The 19,866-nt window shown below is 39.9% G+C and overlaps 2 protein-coding genes across 4 annotated transcripts in view; both read right to left on the bottom strand.

Annotated features, from left to right (window-relative positions):
- LOC130526890 (uncharacterized) overlaps positions 1 to 19,866 on the bottom strand; it is a 35,864-nt gene that overhangs the window by 13,456 nt on the left and 2,542 nt on the right. The window contains exons 1-7 of one of the 3 annotated variants that reach the window (XR_008950874.1): positions 19,038 to 19,229; positions 18,572 to 18,849; positions 18,259 to 18,492; positions 18,059 to 18,163; positions 17,655 to 17,849; positions 17,101 to 17,433; positions 16,422 to 16,777 (exon numbers count right to left, since the gene is read on the bottom strand). Coding sequence is in view for 2 of the 3 variants with exons in the window: in XM_057034892.1 (XP_056890872.1) it covers positions 16,728 to 16,777; positions 17,101 to 17,433; positions 17,655 to 17,849; positions 18,059 to 18,163; positions 18,259 to 18,442 (867 nt within the window). In the remaining variant the exon portion in view is untranslated. Of the gene's footprint in view, positions 1 to 15,829; positions 16,778 to 17,100; positions 17,434 to 17,654; positions 17,850 to 18,058; positions 18,164 to 18,258; positions 18,493 to 18,571; positions 18,850 to 19,037; positions 19,230 to 19,866 lie in introns of those variants that run through there. The other 2 variants (XM_057034892.1, XM_057034893.1) reach the window with 2 other exon arrangements.
- LOC130526895 (uncharacterized) lies at positions 6,056 to 7,517 on the bottom strand. The gene is made up of 4 exons (XM_057034900.1): positions 7,311 to 7,517; positions 6,844 to 7,125; positions 6,531 to 6,764; positions 6,056 to 6,435 (listed from the first exon to the last, which is right to left on the bottom strand). The coding sequence occupies exons 1-4, from the start codon at positions 7,360 to 7,362 to the stop codon at positions 6,239 to 6,241; spliced, it is 765 nt and encodes a 254-aa protein (XP_056890880.1). The 5' UTR covers positions 7,363 to 7,517; the 3' UTR covers positions 6,056 to 6,238.

Below are 19,866 nucleotides of genomic sequence, written 5' to 3'. Positions count from 1 at the left end.
AGGTAAATTTTCAACTCACTGGAGTAAGAATTGTATGTTTATTCAACAAGAATATCTGCATTTGGTGAAGGCAGAAACACATGGCATTGAAACCAGAATTTCTTTGTTAGCCTTCCAGGATTATCCTAATTAGGTGAACAAGAAGATCCAAGTTAGCAGAACTCTTGTCAGAACTTGAAAACCTTAGTTAAGTCAACAACAGTAGGCAAAAGTTGAGAAAACTCAAAAATCTCTTGCATCATGTTGCCTTGAAGTTTTACGTTTTCTCAACTTTTTTACAGTGTATTTGAGAAACAGGAGGAAGTGGTAAATCTAGCAGCTTGAAAATAGCAGTCAGACCAACGTCATGTACTTGTCTGCAAAGTATATTGATGTAACTTTGAGATGTTGTAATACCCTGAAGCCCTCCTCTCCATTTCCACTTCTTCTGTTAATGGGACGACATGACTTCACCCTTAGATGCTGGTGAATGATTACTGCCTTACATGGACATGTTTTTTAAGGTTTAAGTTATTTAAAGACAACACCCATCCGCGCAACTTTTTTTTTTCCTGTTACTCAGACTTGATTTTGGAAGCAGATGATTAATTGTTTTTTTGTTTATGCACTGTAAATCACGTACAGTATTTGTTTTACCTCTATACCTGTGGACTAACATTTAAAATGTTACGTGTTTCTCTTCATTAATGTCTTCTGGAGTGTATCCCAGATGTAGATATGTGAATGCCTTCATAATACTGCAAAACTGCCGGTCATCTGATGGAAGACTCCAAGTAATTATTTACTGCGCATTTATTAAACAAAAGGTACAGCACTTATTTTCTTTATACATCCAAACTTTGTTCTGTCAGTTTCCAACATTTAATAACAACTATTACATGTACAGTGTTACAAAAAAGAAATAAACGGAAATGGCATTAGCCTATTGGTAACAAGTGCCTCGTCATTGACACAGCCGTTTCGTTTTTTACATTGTTTGTTTATTATTTATTTTTGTTATAGATAGATAGAGATATATTGATAAAATAAGTTGGGATATTTACACAAATGTGTGGTTACATAGGGTGGCTGTAAATGTCAATAACGGCAGGTTTGTGTGTCTGTGGTAATGTCGCGACAGAGTATTATTGAGAATAAACTGCTTTTTAACAAAGTGTTGGCGTCACCATTCGAAGGGTAGGATTTACAAAATGGTACAAAACGATCAATGCAATTCGTCCATGTTACATGCACATAATACAATTAATATTTTCTTTGTGTTACTTCACATGTTGACGAGTTTAATAGTAGGCTGCTACTACACAGCAGGTCAAAACTGCAGAGCATCACGGGTGATGATCCATTCAGGTAAGTTCACCTCACAGAGCCTATACTGTATTATTATTATTATTATTATTATTATTATTATTATTATATTATTATTATTATTATTATTGCATCTATATAACTGAAAAACTGTCTAAAATGCAGGATAAAGCCTGTTCAGGTCCTAACTAAATGATCAATTTAATGTAAGTGTATATGAAGCACATCTGATTAATTTTATCCCATCTTCTATCAGTGAATAAGTTGTAGTTTTAGTTCTGTCTTAATCAGCAGGAATCCACAAACTGGGGACGATGATCAGTCGTGGTCCCACCAACGTTATGGTCTCAGACTAAAGACTAAGATGATTAATGGTATAAATACTTGGAGGAATCAGAAATTACACTATAAGATGCTTGTTCATGTGCAGCGGTTCCTCAGACAGACAACAGCATAAGGGATGTGCTGTTCCTGTTGGTGCTGATGAGGTTGGACCATGCTGTCAAGAGGATCCACATCAGTCTGGGGGAAACGTATGCTGCTGTAGTAAATGCCATTCTCCTCCGTGGGTTGATCTGTGATTTCCTCATGCACAGGACCGTGATTTACCTGACAATGAGGCAAGACACCGAATGTTGGTGTTATGTTTGTTTTAGGAAGATGGTTATAGTTAAGGAGCATCGGGCCACTTACCTCCTCCAACTTGAGGACAGTATTCTGGCTCAACTTTCCCTTTCCTCTGAAATGAATGTTAAAAAAAACCCCACTTGTGATACCAGTCACATTTGATGTGTGTTATGTGATTAACTCAGTTTACATCAGGTTCTGTTCTTCACCTGATGCAACAGATGACAAGTGAGGTGAAGACCAGGAGAGCAGCACCAACTCCTGCAGCTGCCACCAGGGTCCATTTTAATGAGGAACTCTGAACTCTGAGTGTCTTTTCAGGAGATCTAACATCTCTCTGAGTGTTCACAGCACAGGAGTAGTTTCCTGCATGCTGAGTTGTGACCACATCCAGAACCAGGTGTTTGTTTTGGTGCTCTGGCAGCTGTAGAAGTTGATCATTCAGGTACCAGATGTAGTTCTTGTTGTTGGTCAGAGGACAGCTGGTGCTGCAGGTCAGTTTGACTCCATCACCTTCTGTCACCTCTGTAGATGGACTGATCTTGACTTTTATGTCTGATTCAAATGCAGAAAACAGATATTTTCACACATGTTTCAGACAGGAAAGCACTTTATCATGTAAAGTGATTCACAAAACTGTAGAAATGATCAACAATTTTTGCCTCTGCTGTTTTCCACACATTCATGCTAAAATTTCAGCACTAATTTACATGAAAGTTAGCACATTTCCTATGAAAGATAACTTTTATTTAACTTCAATTTTGATTTGAACTATTTACAGGAAGGCAAAATGAGAAAATCTTGTATTTTGATGTGGCTCAGATACAAAGCTCTCTCGATTTAAGCTTGTTTTATTTTTAATATCCAGATTTACCTGTAACAATCAGAACAGTTCCGGGTTTCTGACTTGTGTTGCCATCTTGGTGCCTGAATCTGTATTCTGCTGAGTCACTTTGCTTCACAGATTTAATTGACAGTGTGTTAATCTGCTTCTCTTGGTCCTCATGATATGTAAAATGATCAGTTTTCAATACATTCATTCTCTCCTCCTTCTCACCTGTAACAGTGAGCTGAATGTGGTCTTTATCGCAGTTTTCTGGTTTCTCATTGCAGCAGTAAGAGGTTTTGTCGTCCTTTGTTAAACCCGTGACTGATAAAGTCGGGTGGGTATCTTTAGATATCTGGTGTTTTAGGCTACTTCCATTTACCAACACTTCTGTCCAATTGGTTCCATTCAGCTTGAACCATTTTGGGATTGTAGAATGTTCAGCTGAGCAGGAAAGATTCAATGAAGTACCTTTAACGGCAACAAACTAAGAACATACAAGTATGATCTATGTCACCGACGCTCTATTTATGAACTCAACACACATCTGTTAAAACAGGAAGAGAACTTTGTAAAGTCGGCATGTACCTTAAAATCTCCACTTCCTGCTATTATTTGTGGTTTAAAAAGGACCTCTAGTAAAACATACGTGTCATGCATTTTTATAGATTTTCCATGATCTTGTCCTTTACATTTTATTACAAAGTTGCTGCAGTGAGCTAGAAGGTCAAGGACAGAAATATCTGATTTCATTTTAGCTGTGGTGACCCGGCCTGAAACCATCACATACATACGAGCTTTAAGAGCTGCATTAACACCCAACACAGGACTACAACCATTATAATGAAGACAAAACTATTGCATATTTAGATGTCTTTTAATGTTGTTTCCAGTGTCAGCAGTGGTGAGAGTTTGTCACAGCCCCTGTTCCCCAGTTCCCTCCTGTCCCAGTACTTTTCCACTGCCCTGCTCACACCACACCCTCTGATCACCACACCTGCTCTCAGTCACTGATCACCACACCTGCTCTCAGTCACTGATCACACACCTGCCCTCACTCATCAATCAGCTCACCTACCAGTGTATATATTCTCCAGCCTCACACTCACTCAGTGCCAGATTGTTCTTCTGCTTTCATGCGAGACTTTCCAGCGTTGTTTCCCTGCTGGATTACCCGTTACTGACCCTGCCTGTCTTTGTTCTGCCTGCCTTGCCTGTTCCCCGTACAACCTACCTGCTTTCTGCCCCTGACTACGACTTCTGCCTCAGCATCTCTGGTTCCTGTCTGCTCACCTGGTTTAGACTTCTCGGCCCGGCCCCGACTTCGCTGCTGCTCGTCCCACTCCCCGACCCTGCAACCCATAGACTTTGTGCGGGCCCAGAGCCTGAAGAACGGACTATTTCCAGTGTTTCCTTGTCTGCCTGAGTTCCTGTTTGCCCGTGTGTTAATAAAAGTCATTACTACGGTCCAGCTTTCCAGAGTGCTGCATTTGGGTCCAAACTGCACCCGTCACAGAGTTAGAAGACAGTGGAGAAAGAGCGGCATAGAGATCATCGGTGTGTTGTCGGGTGAAGTGAAGTCTGCTGTATTGATGATCATCTTGCTCTGTTTTTGCTGTTGCCACGTTTTAATAGTGGCTCTCAGGGTTTTGCTGAGGAGAAACCACCAAGATTTATTCTCAAATCCAGATGCAATTCAGTGTTTTCAGTCTGAAGTCACTTGTGATACAATTAGAAACACGTGAGGGAGGGGTCTTCAGTGATAACTTGAAATATTTATCGAACACTGTATTATATTTACCATCTCAATGTTGTCTGACATCCCAGGTCCTGAATGTTGATTGGAAAACTTGCTTTTTCTGATTTTCAACCAAAAAGTGCTGAGTTAATATACAATATAATACAAATGAAACAGTTCTTGATTTAACAGTGACCATTTTCACCCACATAATCCAGATGATGACAAGTGAGGTGAAGACCAGTAGAGCAACACGAACTCCTGCAGCTGCTGTCAGGGTCCATTTTAATGAGGAACTCTGAACTCTGAGTGTCTTTTCAGGAGATCTAACATCTCTCTGAGTGTTCACAGCACAGGAGTAGTTTCCTGCATGCTGAGTTGTGACCGCATCCAGAACCAGGTGTTTGTTTTGGTGCTCTGGCAGCTGTAGAAGTTGATCATTCAGGTACCAGATGTAGTTCTTGTTGTTGGTCAGAGGACAGCTGGTGCTGCAGGTCAGTTTGACTCCATCACCTTCTGTCACCTCTGTAGATGGACTGATCTTGACTTTTATGTCTGATTCAAATGCAGAAAACAGATATTTTCACACGTTTCAGACAGGAAAAGACTTTATCATGTAAAGTGATTCACAAAACTGTAGAAATGATCAACAATTTTTGCCTCTGCTGTTTTCCACACATTCATGCTAAAATTTCAGCACTAATTTACATGAAAGTTAGCACATTTCCTATGAAAGATAACTTTTATTTAACTTCAGTTTTGATTCGAACTATTTACTGGAAGGCAAAATGAGAAAATCTTGTATTTCGATGTGGCTCAGATACAAAGCTCTCTTGATGATTAAGCTTGTTTTATTTTTTATCCAGATCCAGATTACCTGTAACAATCAGAACAGTTCCGGGTTTCTGACTTGTGTTGTCATCTTGGTGCCTGAATCTGTATTCTGCTGAGTCATTTTGCTTCACAGATTTAATTGACATTGTGTTAATCTGCTTCTCTTGGTCCTCATGATATGTAAAATGATCAGTTTTCAATACATTCATTCTCTCCTCCTTCTCACCATTCCAGATTATTCTAGACCAGTGTTTAGCCTTGGATTTTGTGTAGCTTGAACTGGAATATTTACTTGAGATGTTTACTGAGGAACCTTCCAAAGCACAGATTCTCTTTTTTATATAATTCACAGTCAGGCAGGATTTGTCAGCAGCACCTGACAGATGAAAGCAAAGACAGTGTCAGTTTTGATGAAACTCAAAGGAAATTCACTTTAAACCTTGACATTTTTGAGTGGATTCTTTAATTATGATTTTTTTCTTACTGTTGCATCTCAAATTCATATTTACATATTTTTAACAGTAAGGATTTATGATAAAACCACATCAAAACTTTATCTTGTTTCTATGTTCAGGCCACAGGTTTGGTGATACTCACAGACTTCATCAGACTGCAGCTCCTTGACACCACTGACAGCACACAGGAAGTTGTCTTGAGACATGTTGGTATTGGTTGTAATGGGTCTTTAAGCATTTCTCTGTTCTTGTACCATTGAATGTTTGTGTTTGGCCAGCTGGTTTTACAGCTCAGTTTGACATAATCCTTCCTTGGAGTCTTTTCAACATATATTTCTGAGAGAAGATGGTAAACATAGAATCATGGTTAAAAGTAGAAAAATACAGATAACACATATAAACTGAAGAAAACCTGTGATAATGGAAGTGAGGGGACTGTAAATGGGAACTACGTTACAGTAACAAAACACAAACAATTGAAGAGTAAAATGATGAAAGGATCAGTGTTGTGAGAGGATTGATTGTGAGTGATGGAGAAAGTGAACCTGTGGGGTACGTGATGGAGCAGGGTCCTTTCACTGAAGTGTGGTTGTACAAACACCTTCTCCCATCATTGTAGGACACCGTAAAGCAGGTAGATGAGACCCACTCTGGGTGGAGAGAGAACTGGTTGCTGGATTAAATTAAGATTAAATAAACTGCAGGATTACTTTGGTGGTAGAAATGCCAGCGAAACATAACTGACCCACTGTGACTGCAGGAGCTCTGAGAGCCTCGTAGCCTTTGATGGCGCAGGAGTATCTGACTGTTTTGTCACTTGTGACCATCTCCTGGTACCATGGAGACCTGTCTTGATAGAGAAGCTCTGAGTTCCTGTACCAGATGTAGGCAGCAGGTCTGTCAGTCAGAGTACAGGTGGTGCTGCACATCAGTGTTACCGTCTGTCCGTCTGTGGTGGGAAACACCTTCACCTGCAGGGCTGAGATGAAGAGAAAGATACAGAGAATTAGCACAAACTTGTCCCTTTCTCTTTAAAGTTAGTCAGTCATCAGGTTTACCTGTAACAGTTAGCTGAATGTGGTCTTCATGGCAGTTTTCTGGTTTCTCATTGCAGCAGTAAGAGGTTTTGTCGTCCTTTGTTAAACCCGTGACTGATAAAGTCGGGTGGGTATCTTTAGATATCTGGTGTTTTAGACTATTTCCATTTCCATTTAACACTTCTGTCCACTTGGTTCCATTCAGCTTGAACCATTTTGGGATTGTAGAATGTTCAGCTGAGCAGGATAGATTCAATGAAGTACCTTTTAAGGCACAGATGCGGCTGCCTTTCCCCAGAACCCCTTCAGCAGAGAGAAGCACAAGTGAAAACCTGGAGGCTCACCATTAACTTCATGTACTGTTAGTTTTGTCATCAAATACCACAGGAGGTTTTACAAGCTTATGTTTTTGATGTTAACTAAACTCCAACTCACAAAGTATCAAACATAGATTCTTTTTAACAAACGCACAAAAAAATTATTCCTACCTGAGTTGAGGATGAAACCAACAACGGCAAATACAAGTTTTGTTGAAAACATTGCTGTTTTCAACTTAAAATGTGTTTTAAGATTAATATGAAACTGCCTTTAACGGCAACAAAGTAAAAACATACAAGTATTATCTACTGTATGTTACTGACGCTCTTCTTATGAACTCAACACACATCTGTTAAAACAGGAAGAGAACTTTGTAAGGTCGGCAACTGCTATTCTAGCATCTCTGAGTGTTCACAGCACAGGAGTAGTTTCCTGCATGCTGAGTTGTGACTACATCCAGAACCAGTGTTTGTTTTGGTGCTCTGGCAGCTGTAGAAGTTGATCATTCAGGTACCAGATGTAGTTCTTGTTGTTGGTCAGAGGACAGCTGGTGCTGCAGGTCAGTTTGACTCCATCACCTTCTGTCACCTCTGTAGATGGACTGATCTTGACTTTTATGTCTGATTCAAATGCAGAAAACAGATATTTTCACACATGTTTCAGACAGGAAAGCACTTTATCATGTAAAGTGATTCACAAAACTGTAGAAATGATCAACATTTTTTGCCTCTGCTGTTTTCCACACATTCATGCTAAAATTTCAGCACTAATTTACATGAAAGTTAGCACATTTCCTATGAAAGATAACTTTTATTTAACTTCAATTTTGATTCGAACTATTTACTTATTGGATGGCAAAATGAGAAAATCTTGTATTTTGATGTGGCTCAGATACAAAGCTCTCTCGATTTAAGCTTGTTTTATATTTTATGATCCAGATTTACCTGTAACAATCAGAACAGTTCCAGGTTTCTGACTTGTTTTGTCATCTTGGTGCCTGAATCTGTATTCTGCTGAGTCACTTTGCTTCACAGATTTAATTGACAGTGTGTTAATCTGCTTCTCTTGGTCCTCATGATATGTAAAATGATCAGTTTTCAATACATTCATTCTCTCCTCCTTCTCACCATTCCAGATCATTCTAGACCAGTGTTTAGCCTTGGATTTTGTGTATTTTGAACTGGAATATTTACTTGAGATGTTTACTGAGGAACCTTCCAAAGCACAGATTCTCTTTTTTATATAATTCACAGTCAGGCAGGATTTGTCAGCAGCACCTGACAGATGAAAGCAAATACGGTGTCAGTTTTGATGAAACTCAAAGGAAATTCACTTTAAACCTTGACATTTTTGAGTGGATTCTTTAATTATGTTTTTTTCTGACTGTTGCATCTCAAATTCATATTTACATATTTTTAACAGTAAGGATTTATGATAAAACCACATCAAAACTTTATCTTGTTTCTATGTTCAGGCCACAGGTTTGGTGATACTCACAGACTTCATCAGACTGCAGCTCCTTGACACCACTGAAAGCACACAGGAAGTTCTCTTGAGAAGTGTTGGGTATCGGTTGTAATGGGTCTATATGCATTTTTCCGTTCTTGTACCATTGAGTGGTTGTGGGAGGACAGCTGGTGTTACAGCTCAGTTTGACATGATCCTTCTTGGAGTCTTTTCAACATATATTTCTGAGTGAAGATGGTAAAATTAGAATCATGGTTAAAAGTAGAAAAATACAGATATCACATATAAACTGAAGAAAACCTGTGATAATGGAAGCGAGGGTACTGTAAATGGGAACTACGTAAAAGTAACAAAACACAAACAAATGAAGAGTAAAATGATGAAAGGATCAGTGTTGTGAGAGGATTGATTGTGAGTGATGAAGAAAGTGAACCTGTGGGGTACGTGATGAAGCAGGGTCCTTTCACTGAAGTGTGGTTGTACAAACACATTCTCCCATCATTGTAGGACACCGTAAAGCAGGTAGAGGAGACCAACTCTGGGTGGAGAGAGAACTGGTTGCTGGATTAAGTTCAGATTAAATAAACTGCAGGATTACTTTGGTGGTTGAAACGCCAGCGAAACATAACTGACCCACTGTGACTGCAGGAGCTCTGAGAGCCTCGTAGCCTTTGATGGCACAGGAGTATCATGTCACTGGTGACCATCTCCTGGTACCATGGAGACCTGTCTTGATAGAGAAGCTCTGAGTTCCTGTACCAGATGTAGGCAGCAGGTCTGTCAGTCAGCGTACAGGCGGTGCTGCACATCAGTGTTACCGTCTGTCCGTCTGTGGTGGGAAACACCTTCACCTGCAGGGCTGAGATGAAGAGAAAGATACAGAGAATTAGCACAAACTCGTCCCTTTCTCTTTAAAGTTAGTCAGTCATCAAGTTTACCTGTAACAGTGAGCTGAATGTGGTCTTTATCGCAGTTTTCTGGTTTCTCATTGCAGCAGTAAGAGGTTTTGTCGTCCTTTGTTAAACCTGTGACTGATAAAGTCGGGTGGGTATCTTTAGATATCTGGTGTTTTAGGCTACTTCCATTTACCAACACTTCTGTCCATTTGGTTCCATTCAGCTTGAACCATTTTGGGATTGTAGAATGTTCAGCTGAGCAGGAAAGATTCAATGAAGTACCTTTAACGGCAACAAACTAAGAACATACAAGTATGATCTATGTCACCGACGCTCTATTTATGAACTCAACACACATCTGTTAAAACAGGAAGAGAACTTTGTAAAGTCGGCATGTACCTTAAAATCTCCACTTCCTCCTGCTATTATTTGTGGTTTAAAAAGGACCTCTAGTAAAACATACGTGTCATGCATTTTTATAGATTTTCCATGATCTTGTCCTTTACATTTTATTACAAAGTTGCTGCAGTGAGCTAGAAGATGAAGGACAGAAATATCTGATTTCATTTTAGCTGTGGTGACCCGGCCTGAAACCATCACATACATACGAGCTTTAAGAGCTGCATTAACACCCAACACAGGACTACAACCATTATATGAAGACAAAACTATTGCATATTTAGATGTCTTTTAATGTTGTTTCCAGTGTCAGCAGTGGTGAGAGTTTGTCACAGCCCCTGTTCCCCAGTTCCCTCCTGTCCCAGTACTTTTCCACTGCCCTGCTCACACACCACACCCTCTGATCACCACACCTGCTCTCAGTCACTGATCACCACACCTGCTCTCAGTCACTGATCACACACCTGCCCTCACTCATCAATCAGCTCACCTACCAGTGTATATATTCTCCAGCCTCACACTCACTCAGTGCCAGATTGTTCTTCTGCTTTCATGCGAGACTTTCCAGCGTTGTTTCCCTGCTGGATTACCCGTTACTGACCCTGCCTGTCTTCGTTCTGCCTGCCTTGCCTGTTCCCCGTACAACCTACCTGCTTTCTGCCCCTGACTACGACTTCTGACTCAGCGTCTCTGGTTCCTGTCTGCTCACCTGGTTTAGACTTCTCGGCCCGCCCCGACTTCGCTGTGCTCGTCCCACTCCCCGACCCTGCAACCCATAGACTTTGTGCGGGCCCAGAGCCTGAAGAACGGACTATTTCCAGTGTTTCCTTGTCTGCCTGAGTTCCTGTTTGCCCGTGTGTTAATAAAAGTCATTACTACGGTCCAGCTTTCCAGAGTGCTGCTTTTGGGTCCAAACTGCACACGTCACAGAGTTAGAAGACAGTGGAGAAAGAGCGGCATAGAGATCATCGGTGTGTTGTCGGGTGAAGTGAAGTCTGCTGTATTGATGATCATCTTGCTCTGTTTTTGCTGTTGCCACGTTTTAATAGTGGCTCTCAGGGTTTTGCTGAGGAGAAACCACCAAGATTTATTCTCAAATCCAGATGCAATTCAGTGTTTTCAGTCTGAAGTCACTTGTGATACAATTAGAAACACGTGAGGGAGGGGTCTTCAGTGATAACTTGAAATATTTATCGAACACTGTATTATATTTACCATCTCAATGTTGTCTGACATCCCAGGTCCTGAATGTTGATTGGAAAACTTGCTTTTTCTGATTTTCAACCAAAAAGTGCTGAGTTAATATACAATATAATACAAATGAAACAGTTCTTGATTTAACAGTGACCATTTTCACCCACATAATCCAGATGATGACAAGTGAGGTGAAGACCAGTAGAGCAACACGAACTCCTGCAGCTGCTGTCAGGGTCCATTTTAATGAGGAACTCTGAACTCTGAGTGTCTTTTCAGGAGATCTAACATCTCTCTGAGTGTTCACAGCACAGGAGTAGTTTCCTGCATGCTGAGTTGTGACCGCATCCAGAACCAGGTGTTTGTTTTGGTGCTCTGGCAGCTGTAGAAGTTGATCATTCAGGTACCAGATGTAGTTCTTGTTGTTGGTCAGAGGACAGCTGGTGCTGCAGGTCAGTTTGACTCCATCACCTTCTGTCACCTCTGTAGATGGACTGATCTTGACTTTTATGTCTGATTCAAATGCAGAAAACAGATTTTTCACACGTTTCAGACAGGAAAGGACTTTATCATGTAAAGTGATTCACAAAACTGTAGAAATGATCAACAATTTTTGCCTCTGCTGTTTTCCACACATTCATGCTAAAATGTCAGCACTAATTTACATGAAAGTTAGCACATTTCCTATGAAAGATAACTTTTATTTAACTTCAGTTTTGATTCGAACTATTTACTGGAAGGCAAAATGAGAAAATCTTGTATTTCGATGTGGCTCAGATACAAAGCTCTCTTGATGATTTAAGCTTGTTTTATATTTTAATATCCAGATTTACCTGTAACAATCAGAACAGTTCCGGGTTTCTGACGTGTGTTGTCATCTTGGAGCCTGAATCTGTATTCTGCTGAGTCACTTTTCTTCAGATTTAATTGACATTGTGTTAATCTGCTTCTCTTGGTCCTCATGATATGTAAAATGATCAGTTTTCAATACATTCTTTCTCTCCTCCTTCTCACCATTCCAGATTATTATATACCAGTGTTTAGCCTTGGATTTTGTGTATTTTGAACTGGAATATTTACTTGAGATGTTTACTGAGGAACCTTCAAAGCACAGATTCTCTTTTTTATATAATTCACAGTCAGGCAGGATTTGTCAGCAGCACCTGACAGATGAAAGCAAATACGGTGTCAGTTTTGATGAAACTCAAAGGAAATTCACTTTAAACCTTGACATTTTTGAGTGGATTCTTTAATTATGTTTTTTTCTGACTGTTGCATCTCAAATTCATATTTACATATTTTTAACAGTAAGGATTTATGATAAAACCACATCAAAACTTTATCTTGTTTCTATGTTCAGGCCACAGGTTTGGTGATACTCACAGACTTCATCAGACTGCAGCTCCTTGACACCACTGACAGCACACAGGAAGTTCTCTTGAGAAGTGTTGGGTATTGGTTGTAATGGGTCTATATGCATTTTTCCGTTCTTGTACCATTGAGTGGTTGTGGGAGGACAGCTGGTGTTACAGCTCAGTTTGACATGATCCTTCCTTGGAGTCTTTTCAACATATATTTCTTAGTGAAGATGGTAAAATTAGAATCATGGTTAAAAGTAGAAAAATACAGATATCACATATAAACTGAAGAAAACCTGTGATAATGGAAGTGAGGGTACTGTAAATGGGAACTACGTAAAAGTAACAAAACACAAACAAATGAAGAGTAAAATGATGAAAGGATCAGTGTTGTGAGAGGATTGATTGTGAGTGATGAAGAAAGTGAACCTGTGGGGTACGTGATGAAGCAGGGTCCTTTCACTGAAGTGTGGTTGTACAAACACATTCTCCCATCATTGTAGGACACCGTAAAGCAGGTAGAGGAGACCAACTCTGGGTGGAGAGAGAACTGGTTGCTGGATTAAGTTCAGATTAAATAAACTGCAGGATTACTTTGGTAGTTGAAACGCCAGCGAAACATAACTGACCCACTGTGACTGCAGGAGCTCTGAGAGCCTCGTAGCCTTTGATGGCGCAGGAGTATCTGACTGTTTTGTCACTGGTGACCATCTCCTGGTACCATGGAGACCTGTCTTGATAGAGAAGCTCTGAGTTCCTGTACCAGATGTAGGCAGCAGGTCTGTCAGTCAGCGCGTACAGGTGGTGCTGCACATCAGTGTTACCGTCTGTCCGTCTGTGGTGGGAAACACCTTCACCTGCAGGGCTGAGATGAAGAGAAAGATACAGAGAATTAGCACAAACTCGTCCCTTTCTCTTTAAGTTAGTCAGTCATCAAGTTTACCTGTAACAGTGAGCTGAATGGGGTCTTTATCGCAGTTTTCTGGAATCTCATTGCAGCAGTAAGAGGTTTTGTCGTCCTTTGTCAAACCCGTGACTTATAAAGTCGGATGGGTATCTTTAGATATCTGGTGTTTTAGTCTACTTCCATTTACCAACACTTCTGTCCACGTGGTTCCATCCAGCTTGAACCATTTTGGGATTGTAGAATGTTCAGCTGAGCAGGAAAGATTCAATGAAGTACCTTTTAAGGCACAGATGTGGCTGCCTTTCCCCAGAACCCCTTCAGCAGAGAGAAGCACAAGTGAAAACCTGGAGGCTCACCATTAACTTCATGCACGTTTAGTTTTGTCATCAAACACCACAGGAGGTTTTACAAGCTTATGATGCTTTTGATGTTAACTAAACGCCAACTCACAAAGTATCAAGTATCAGAGAACTTTGTAAAGTCGGCATGTACTTTCAAATCTCCACTTCCTGCTATTATTTGTGGTTTAAAAATGACCTCTAGTGAAACATCTGTGTCATGCATTTTTATAGATTTTCCATGATCTTGTATTTTACATTTTATTTCAAAGTTGCTGTAGTGACCTAGAAGGTCAAGGACAGAAATATCTGATTTCATTTTAGCTGTGGTGACCCGACCTGAAACCATCACATACATACGACCTTTAAGAGCTGCGTTAACACCCAACACACAGGACTACACCATTATAATGAAGACAAAACTATTGCTTATTTAGATGTCTTTTAATGTTGTTTCCAGTGTCAGCAGTGGTGTAAAGTCGGCATGTACCTTCAATTTTATTACAAAGTTGCTGCAGTGAGCTAGAAGGTCAAGGACAGAAATATCTGATTTCATTTTAGCTGTGGTGACCCGACCTGAAACCATCACATACATACGACCTTTAAGAGCTGCGTTAACACCAACACAGGACTACAACCATTATAATGAAGACAAAACTATTGCTTATTTAGATGTCTTTTAATGTTGTTTCCAGTGTCAGCAGTGGTGTAAAGTCGGCATGTACCTTCAATTTTATTACAAGTTGTGCTGCAGTGAGCTAGAAGGTCAAGGACAGAAATATCTGATTTCATTTTAGCTGTGGTGACCCGGCCTGAAACCATCACATACATACGAGCTTTAAGAGCTGCGTTAACACCCAACTGTCACGTTCCAGTCTAGGGTATGGAATTGTGAACCAGGGAAAAGTGAAGGTGGCACGAGGAATAACGCAAGATCAATAAGTGAATTATAGATTTAATGGCAAAAGTGGGGTTGGTACAAAAATAAGTGAGCACTTAAATTATAGAGGTCTAATCAATAGTTAAAGGCACGTTGCATGGCAAACATTACAAAAGTAGATAAAAGTGGCTTCTCCACAGAAGCAGGCGAACTGCAACCGACGGGCTGCGTATCACAAAACAAAGTGGAAACTGGTAGCGCTGACGTGCCGAGTCACGAAATAGAACGAAAACGGAGCCAGAAGGATTCGTTGGGTGGCACCCCAGGGTTTTTAAAAGGACGCCAATCTAGAACCAGCCAATCACAGACCATGGCGCAGCACCTATTGACACAGAGAAACTCAAATCACGGGGGCGGGACAAAACGGAACCAAACGCGCAAAGGTGCGCAGAGCGCACAGTAAAAGCGAACTAAACCACGTAACTGGGATCGTAACACCAACACAGGACTACAACCATTATAATGAAGACAAAACTATTGCATATTTTGATGTCTTTTAATGTTGTTTCCAGTGTCAGCAGTGGTGAGAGTTAGAAGACAGTGGAGAAAGAGCGGCATAGAGATCATCGGTGTGTTGTTGTCGGGTGAAGTGAAGTCTGCTGTATTGATGATCATCTTGCTCTGTTTTTGCTGTTGCCACGTTTTCATAGTGGCTCTCAGGGTTTTGCTGAGGAGAAACAACCAAGATTTATTCTCAAATCCAGATGCAATTCAGTGTTTTCAGTCTGAAGTCACTTGTGATACAATTAGAAACACGTGAGGGAGGGGTCTTCAGTGATAACTTGAAATATTTATCGAACACTACCGGTATATTATATTTACCATCTCAATGTGTCTGACATCCCAGGTCCAGAATGTTGATTGGAAAACTTGCTTTTTCTGATTTTCAACCAAAAAGTGCTGAGTTAATATACAATATAATACAAATGAAACAGTTCTTGATTTAACAGTGACCATTTTCACCCACATAATCCAGATGATGACAAGTGAGGTGAAGACCAGGAGAGCAGCACCAACTCCTGCAGCTGCTGTCAGGGTCCATTTTAATGAGGAACTCTGAACTCTGAGTGTGTTTTCAGGAGAGTTTTCAACATTGAATAACAACTATCACATGTACAGTGTACAAAAAGAAAAAAAACGGAAATGGCATTAGCCTATTGGTAACAAGTGCCTCGTCATGGACACAGCCGTTTCGTTTCTCACATTGTTTATTAAACACAAACACCAAGCATTGTAGTTCGATTAAAAAATATATACATATACAAATAAAATAATTTGGGGCATGTATGGTTACATAGGGTGGCTAGTGTAGGTTGGCATTTTCCTGTTTTGTTAGCATGCCCTAATAATCAATTGAAGGAATTTGCAGCTTCAGAAATATGTCAATAACAGCAGATGACTAAGGTTTACGTGTGTGCGGTAATGTCGCGACGGAGTATTATTGCGAATAAACTACTTTTTAACAAAGTGTTTGCGTCAGTGCACCTTTCGAAGGGTAGGATTTAAAAAATGGTGGTGTACAAAATGATCAATGTAATTCGTCCATGCTACATGTACACAATACAATTAATATTTTCTTTGTGTTCCTTCACATATTGAAGAGTTTAATAGTAGGCTGCTACTACACAGCAGCTCAAAACTGCAGAGCATCACGGGTGATGATCCATTCAGGTAAGTTCACTTCACAGAGCCTATACGGTATTTTTATTATTATTATTATTATTATTATTATTATTATTATTATTATTATTATTATTATTATTATTATTGCATCTATATAACTGTGAAAAACTGTCTAAAATGCAGGATAAAGCCTGTTCAGGTCCTTACAACTGTGGCTGCTAAATTATTATTTTAATGTAAGTGTATATGAAGCACATCTGCTTAAATTTATCCCATCTTCTATCAGTGAAATAGTTGCAGTTTTATTTCTGTCTTAATCAGCAGAAATCCACAAACTGGGGACGATGATCAGTCGTGGTCCCACCAACGTTATGGTCTCAGACTAAAGACTATCAGATCATTCAGGTACCAGATGTAGTTCTTGTTGTTGGTCAGAGGACAGCTGGTGCTGCAGGTCAATTTGACTCAATCACCTTCTGTCACCTCTGTAGATGGACTGATCTTGACTTTTATGTCTGATTCAAATGCAGAAAACAGATATTTTCACACATGTTTCAGACAGGAAAGCACTTTATCATGTAAAGTGATTCACAAAACTGTAGAAATGAAAACAATTTTTGCCTCTGCTGTTTTCCACACATTCATGCTAAAATTTCAGCGCTAATTTACATGAAAGTTAGCACATTTCCTGAGAAAGATAACTTTTATTTAACTTCAGTTTTGATTTGAACTATTTACTTATTGGAAGGCAAAATGAGAAAATCTTGTATTTTGATGTGGCTCAGATACAAAGCTCTCTCGATTTAAGCTTGTTTTATATTTTAATATCCAGATTTACCTGTAACAATCAGAACAGTTCCGGGTTTCTGACGTGTGTTGTCATCTTGGAGCCTGAATCTGTATTCTGCTGAGTCACTTTTCTTCACAGATTTAATTGACATTGTGTTAATCTGCTTCTCTTGGTCCTCATGATATGTAAAATGATCAGTTTTCAATACATTCATTCTCTCCTCCTTCTCACCATTCCAGATTATTCTAGACCAGTGTTTAGCCTTGGATTTTGTGTAGTTTGAACTGGAATATTTACTTGAGATGTTTACTGAGGAACCTTCCAAAGCACAGATTCTCTTTTTTATATAATTCACAGTCAGGCAGGATTTGTCAGCAGCACCTGACAGATGAAAGCAAAGACAGTGTCAGTTTTGATGAAACTCAAAGGAAATTCACTTTAAACCTTGACATTTTTGAGTGGATTCTTTAATTATGATTTTTTTTCTGACTGTTGCATCTCAAATTCATATTTACATATTTTAAAAGTAAGGATTTATGATAAAACCACATCAAAACTTTATCTTGTTTCTATGTTCAGGCCACGGGTTTGGTGATACTCACAGACTTCATCAGACTGCAGCTCCTTGACACCACTGACAGCACACAGGAAGTTGTCTTGAGAAGTGTTGGGTATTAGTTGTAATGGGTCTTTATGCATTTTTCCGTTCTTGTACCATTGAGTGGTTGTGGGAGGACAGCTGGTGTTACAGCTCAGTTTGACATGATCCGTCCTTGGAGTCTTTTCAACATATATTTCTGAGAGAAGATGGTAAACATAGAATCATGGTTAAAAGTAGAAAAATACAGATATCACATATAAACTGAAGAAAACCTGTGATAATGGAAGTGAGGGTACTGTAAATGGGAACTACGTAAAAGTAACAAAACACAAACAAATGAAGAGTAAAATGATGAAAGGATCAGTGTTGTGAGAGGATTGATTGTGAGTGATGGAGAAAGTGAACCTGTGGGGTACGTGATGGAGCAGGGTCCTTTCACTGAAGTGTGGTTGTGCAAACAAATTCTCCCATCATTGTAGGACACCGTAAAGCAGGTAGATGAGACCCACTCTGGGTGGAGAGAGAACTGGTTGCTGGATTAAGTTCAGATTAAATAAACTGCAGGATTACTTTGGTGGTTGAAACGCCAGCGAAACATAACTGACCCACTGTGACTGCAGGAGCTCTGAGAGCCTCGTAGCCTTTGATGGCGCAGGAGTATCTGACTGTTTTGTCACTGGTGACCATCTCCTGGTACCATGGAGACCTTTCTTGATAGAGAAGCTCTGAGTTCCTGTACCAGATGTAGGCAGCAGGTCTGTCAGTCAGCGTACAGGCGGTGCTGCACATCAGTGTTACCGTCTGTCCGTCTGTGGTGGGAAACACCTTCACCTGCAGGGCTGAGATGAAGAGAAAGATACAGACAATTAGCACAAACTCGTCCCTTTCTCTTTAAAGTTAGTCAGTCATCAAGTTTACCTGTAACAGTGAGATGAATGTGGTCTTCATGGCAGTTTTCTGGTTTCTCATTGCAGCAGTAAGAGGTTTTGTTGTCCTTTGTAAACCCATGAATGATAAAGTCGGGTGGGTATCTTTAGATATCTGGTGTTTTAGGCTACTTCCATTAACAGACACCTCTGTCCAATTGGTTTCATTCAGCTTGAACCATTTTGGGATTGTAGAATGTTCAGCTGAGCAGGACAGATTCAATGAAGTACCTTTTAAGGCACAGATGCGGCTGCCTTTCCCCAGAACCCCTTCAGCAGAGAGAAGCACAAGTGAAAACCTGGAGGCTCACCATTAACTTCATCCACTGTTAGTTTTGTCATCAAACACCACAGGAGGTTTTACAAGCTTATGATGCTTTTGATGTTAACTAAACTCCAACTCACAAAGTATCAAACATAGATTCTCTCTAACAAACGCACAAAAAAATTATTCCTACCTGACTTGAGGATGAAACCAACCACGGCAAATACAAGTTTTGTTGCAAACATTGCTGTTTTCAACTTAAAATGTGTTTTAAGATTAATATGAAACTACCTTTAACGGCAACAAAGTAAAAACATACAAGTATGAGCTCTGCCACTGACGCTCTTCTTATGAACTCAACACACATCTGCTAAAACAGGAAGAGAACTTTGTAAAGTTGGCATGTACTTTAAAATCTCCACTTCCTGCTATTATTTGTGGTTTTAAAAGGACCTCTAGTGAAACATCTGTGTCATGCATTTTTATACATTTTCCATGATCTTGTCCTTTACATTTTATTACAAAGTTGCTGCAGTGAGCCAGAAGGTCAAGGACAGAAATATCTGATTTCATTTTAGCTGTGGTGACCCGGCCTGAAACCATCACATACATACGAGCTTTAAGAGCTGCGTTAACACCCAACACAGGACTACAACCATTATAATGAAGACAAAACTATTGCATATTTGGATGTCTTTTAATGTTGTTTCCAGTGTCAGCAGTGGTGAGAGTTAGAAGACAGTGGAGAAAGAGCGGCATAGAGATCATCAGTGTGTTGTCGGGTGAAGTGAAGTCTGCTGTATTGATGATCATCTTGCTCTGTTTTTGCTGTTGCCACGTTTTCATAGTGGCTCTCAGGGTTTTGCTGAGGAGAAACCACCAAGATTTAGCCTCTAATCCAGATGCAATTCAGTGTTTTCAGTCTGAAGTCACTTGTTATACAATTAAAAACATCTGAGGGAGGGGTGTTCAGTGATAACTTGAAATATTTAACAAACACTGTATTATATTTACCATCTCAA

The sequence above is a fragment of the Takifugu flavidus genome, chromosome 6 (assembly GCF_003711565.1).
Source record: "Takifugu flavidus isolate HTHZ2018 chromosome 6, ASM371156v2, whole genome shotgun sequence".
Lineage (NCBI taxonomy): Eukaryota > Metazoa > Chordata > Actinopteri > Tetraodontiformes > Tetraodontidae > Takifugu > Takifugu flavidus.
This window is presented reverse-complemented; position numbering and strand designations above follow the sequence as displayed.